General features: G+C 32.6%; 1 protein-coding gene across 5 annotated transcripts in view; it reads left to right on the plus strand.

Annotated features, from left to right (window-relative positions):
* Positions 1–713: 713 nt before the first annotated feature.
* LOC108693464 (HEAT repeat-containing protein 5B) overlaps positions 714–5,122 on the plus strand; it is an 11,318-nt gene continuing 6,909 nt past the window's right edge. For 2 of the 5 annotated variants that reach the window (XM_018202431.1, XM_018202433.1), the window contains exons 1-15: positions 714–927; positions 1,122–1,307; positions 1,440–1,651; positions 1,737–1,884; positions 1,973–2,083; positions 2,157–2,340; positions 2,425–2,585; positions 2,812–3,061; positions 3,128–3,271; positions 3,351–3,601; positions 3,680–3,791; positions 3,871–4,123; positions 4,210–4,319; positions 4,411–4,574; positions 5,036–5,068. In XM_018202431.1, coding sequence (XP_018057920.1) covers positions 1,179–1,307; positions 1,440–1,651; positions 1,737–1,884; positions 1,973–2,083; positions 2,157–2,340; positions 2,425–2,585; positions 2,812–3,061; positions 3,128–3,271; positions 3,351–3,601; positions 3,680–3,791; positions 3,871–4,123; positions 4,210–4,319; positions 4,411–4,574; positions 5,036–5,068 — 2,262 coding nt within the window. In that variant the 5' untranslated portion in view covers positions 714–927; positions 1,122–1,178. The remainder of the gene's footprint in view (positions 928–1,121; positions 1,308–1,439; positions 1,652–1,736; positions 1,885–1,972; positions 2,084–2,156; positions 2,341–2,424; positions 2,586–2,811; positions 3,062–3,127; positions 3,272–3,350; positions 3,602–3,679; positions 3,792–3,870; positions 4,124–4,209; positions 4,320–4,410; positions 4,575–5,035; positions 5,069–5,122) is intronic. The other 3 variants (XM_018202434.1, XM_018202435.1, XM_018202432.1) reach the window with 2 other exon arrangements.

Here is a 5,122-nt window from a genome sequence, read left to right on the forward strand (position 1 = left end):
AAAAACTGATACGACTTATTTAAAATAAAAAATATAAAATAGATTCGGGAAACTTATTTAAAATATTAAATAAGAAATAAGTTGGAAGTGTTGTTATTATTATTTAAAATAATGAATACTAAATATATAACTCTTTTATTTTAGAATAAGACGTGAATGATTCTGTCATTCATTATACTATCCGGGAATAATTAATATTGGAAAATGGATTCAAATCGACCAATTAATCTTGTAAATTATTGATCATAATGTATGCTTATTATTATTATAATGCATTTAATATTTAATAAATAGAACTAAGTAAAATCCATATTATTGTTATAATATCTTGATTTGAAGAATATTATTATACAGAAATTTATAAATAATATGTGTATTTTTAAATTTGCAAAATGTTTAAGTGATCTACAAATTATAATTTATATTTAATATTTTTTAAGATAATTTAGCTTTTTCCTGTTACCATCGAAATATATTACATGTATTTTCCGCCTGCAGTACATTTTGATACAATTCTCTGTGTTATGATCGATTTTATTGACAAGGTCAGAAAATAAATATAGCATAGTTCTCAAACCAAAAATGGATGTAAAAAGACCGACATAACTTCTCTCAGGTTCTCTTTAGCGACACTCTCGCGACATCAACTAACCAACGCGCCACCAGACGTGGCTGGAGTGACCCAGTCCGAACTGTCCTAACCTTACATCAAAATTTGTCATCCATACGCGTCATTCGTCGTTGTGATAATTTGGAGTTTCGTAGAAAACAACGACGATACCGATAACGATGCTGTCATTGAGACACGATTAATCTATATAAGTGTTAAAGTAACGAAGTGATATCTCTCGAAAGATACTTAGTGCCATGAAAATATCTTCGCTCAAGTGATGACACTTAGACTGCTGTCCTGTGACGTAAACACCAGTAAACACTGTCCTAATCGCATTTTATCGCATTTTCGCCATCCTACATCCGCACTCTAAAACGCGATAATGAAAAACACACCTTCAATACATCCTAATATATAATACATTTTGCCTTAATTTTAAATCTTAAGTCTATATGTCATCAGCCAATAATTGTAAAATGATAGAGAATTTAATGTGATTGCATTGTAGAAGGAAATTGAGTGACCGATATTTGAGACCAGCCTGTTCGTGCGTATATTTAAAACAATGATGGAGTTGAGTCATAGTCTGACCCTCAATGAGGATGCTCTTAATCAAATCCCAGAGGCTAAGCGACCGGTTTTCATCTTTGAATGGTTACGCTTTCTAGACAAAGTTTTGGTTGCTGCTCAAAAGGTATCAATTTAAAAAAGTTTAATATTGATAGTTGTCCAGTTTATTATTAACAAGAGATATGATTGAAATTATTTATTTAATAATTTATTAAAAACTTATGATAAATGTTTAATCTGTGCTAAATATTCACAGAGTGATATTAAAGGATGTCAGCAAAAGTTAGTGGAGCAATTGACAAGGCATATGCAAGGAGCACCTGGTCCACCAACTCGACGTCTCATTGCAAGATGCCTAGCAACTTTGTTCAGTGTAGGTGACACATTCCTGCTGTTTGATACTGTCAACAAATGCAATGATATCTTGAGGAATAAGGATGATTCACCAAGTTTTCTACCCACAAAACTGTGAATATTGTTAATTTTATTAATAAATTTAATAATAAATTTGATGTAATTCTGCAATATGTATACATACATGCTGTTTATCTAGAGCTGCTATTTGCTGCGTGGGATGCATGTATGAGAAATTGGGAAGAATGATGGGCAGGTCATATGAGGAAACTGTACAGATTCTAATAAAGTCCTTACGTTCTGCTGAATCACAGACACGGATAGAAATTATGCACACGTTAGAAAAGGTGACAGTATTATATTATTGTTAAAAATTTTTGTAACTATCTAAATAAAATATGTTTATAACTTAATGTATATTTATCCTATAATTAGGTATGTGCTGGAATGGGATCCGCGATAACCAATGTGCATAAGGAAATATACAAAGTTTCTAGGCATTATCTGACCGACAGAGTGATGGCAGTAAGATGTGCTGCTGCGAAGGTACTTATATTTATGAAAGAAATGTTGATTATTTGCTCCATTTTTCTATATTTATCATAATTTATTTTTACAGTGTTTGTTGGAGATGTTGAATCATGCTCCGTTTTTATATACGACTGAAATCGAAAGCGTTGCAACACTATGCTTCCGGGCATTCGAAGGTTCAAATTACGAAGTGAGATGCTCCGTTGCTAAATTATTGGGTACCTTAGTGGCAATGACGCAGCTTCCTTCACCCAAGATAAAAAATCTTACAGGTATTAAAGTAAAAATATATTATGAAAATATGTATCCAAATTTAGGCACTTATTTTATTTATCTAAATCTTTTAATGTACATAGTTGCACACAACAAAGGTATTAAGCAAGCTTCACTTGATGAGGTATTAAATATCCTGATGTCTGGATTTTTAAGAGGTGGTGTGGGTTTCTTAAAAGGAACTGGTGAGATTATAAAAGGAAGCTCCAGCATAAATAGAGAAGTGCGAGTTGGGGTGACACATGTAAGCTATTTTATATATATATATATATATAAACAAACTTTAAATGCTCTTAAAATTTACAAATTTATATAATTGTGCAAGAAATATTTTTGCTGTTACTTTTTAAGAAAACAAAGCAGTACATCATTTGCATTTTTCTTATTGAATCAAAAAGCCTTTAACTTTATTTTGGAGTATATTTTCATTAAAACATGTCCATGATAAAACACATTTAATGCTATTACAGGCATACGTGATATTCGTTCAAATGTTGGGCGGTACTTGGCTGGAACGAAATATCGGAGCATTAATCGCACACGTTTTAGATCTGGTTACAAATCCAAAAGCCGCTAGTTCTCACGTCGAGGCAGTATATTCACGTAAATGTGTGAATTTCATTTTACGCGGTACCATCGGCAAATTATTAGGAGAAGGAGCTCAAGCAGCTGCTTGTAAGGAGATAGCGCATATTATTCTGAAGCAAATGAATTCCATCGGTAAGATCTTTTCTTCATACTTTAATATAATGTACAGTCATATATAATCGCATTGTGACTTATTAGATTTCAGTCCAGAAAACGCCAAAGATTGCAATCAAGAAACGTTATTCAGTCAGCATTTATTAGTGTGTGCATTACAAGAAATGGGCAATCTGATACTAGGATTAGGTACCACAGCTACAAATTTGCTATCCGATCAATCTCTAAGTATGTATTTGCGTATACAAAATATCCTTTTTTTTTCTTCAATATAGAAATAGTCTAATTAATTATGTATTTATTTCAGATTTGATCGATGCCATAATGGCTGTTCTGGTGCATCCGTGTCAAGCGGCTAGACTGGCGGCTTCCTGGTGTTTACGGTGCATATGTGTAGCAGTACCAAGTCAAATAACACCTTTGATAGATCGCTGTGTCGATGGGATTGAGAATATGCGTAGTTCACCGGAAGCTATAGCCGGTTATAGCAGTGCTCTTGCCGCGGTGTTAGGAAGTGTTCGTTTATCACCTTTAGGAGTCCCTCATACTAAAGGAAAGGTATATTTGCTCTTGTGCATTGTGCTCTACTTTATATATCAATCATGCGGGATTAATTATTGAGTTTCCTATTTTCAGATAATTTTCAATACAGCGGAAGAACTCTTGAGAAGCGCGAGTCAAAACAGCCGTTTGTCTTTAAATCGCACGCATGCAGGATGGCTTTTGATAGGAGCAATTATGACTCTAGGTATAAATGTTTTTTATTTAATAATGAATAATAATTTAAGCGTGAGACATATATATGCATATAATTTATATGCATACAGGTACGGCAGTAGTAAAAGGCTTATTACCGAGAATGTTACTTCTATGGAGAAACTCCTTCCCGCGTTCGAACAAAGAACTTGAGAGTGAAAAAGCTCGCGGCGATGCTTTCACGTGGCAAGTGACTTTGGAAGGACGTGCCGGCGCATTGTCCGCTATGTACAGTTTCCTGTTGCATTGCCCGGAACTTCTGAACGATGATATTACACGGCGATTACTCACGCCGATTGAATCTGCTCTGGCAATGCTGACAAAGTACTAAATATTGATATATTTTTTATGTAACGCGACAAAGAAATATTTGGAGCATCGATTCTATAACTAGGATATATTTTTTTCAGTTTGTCTCCTGTTTTAAAGAATTATGGTCAGCAATTGAAAGCTCCTGCAGCTATGGTTCGTTTGCGTTTATATGAAACGTTATTGCTACTACCACCGCAAATGTTCGAAGGTATAAAATCTATAAATAGAATAATACTATAAAATATATTTATATTTTATTCTTTAATTTGAAATTTATTTACATTATTATATGAACATAGGTTCTTACACGCACCTTCTGAGAATGTTGGTTTCGGAGTTCACGCTTACCGATAATCCTGGAAATACGACTACTTCCTTATTGAGTGTGGTTTGCCATGCTAATGATTCTGTGATTCTTGGTACATGGCTACAGGAGACCGATCATCGCACAATAGAAGATCAAGTGAGTTTGAATTTTGAATTTTTATATTCCACATTATAATATGGTTTCTATCTCTCTCTATATATATATATATCTCTATATATATATCTTGGCTAATGTTTGGCTAAGTCATTGCTTTGATCTTGTTTAAAAATTAAAAATTCATGGAAGTGTTACTGTCTTAAAAACGATTTTCAGATAAACTAATTCTAATACTGCACGCACATATTTTATGTATGTACAACTTATACTCTTCTCTTATCCAGTAACAAAAGATTGTGATTTAACAACTAAAATATATGTATGTTTTGTAAAATCTTTGAATATGCAACTTGTTTTATGTTTTATTTGATAATTCAGATTTTATATAATATTTATATAATATTTAGCTAATTTCAAATATAAAAAATAAATACTTTATCAATTTAAACTTTTATAAAATGTAATTTTTGCGTTAACTTTTAAAATACCCTCGTGTTTAGATGGAACCAAACAGAAGGGCAGATTTGGAACATGTGAGTAAGGTGTTCTTTAAAGTGTGCCTTTCATTTTTATTTTATTTTCTCTCT

The sequence above is a fragment of the Atta colombica genome, unplaced genomic scaffold (assembly GCF_001594045.1).
Source record: "Atta colombica isolate Treedump-2 unplaced genomic scaffold, Acol1.0 scaffold9, whole genome shotgun sequence".
In the NCBI taxonomy this organism is placed as follows: Eukaryota; Metazoa; Arthropoda; class Insecta; order Hymenoptera; family Formicidae; genus Atta; species Atta colombica.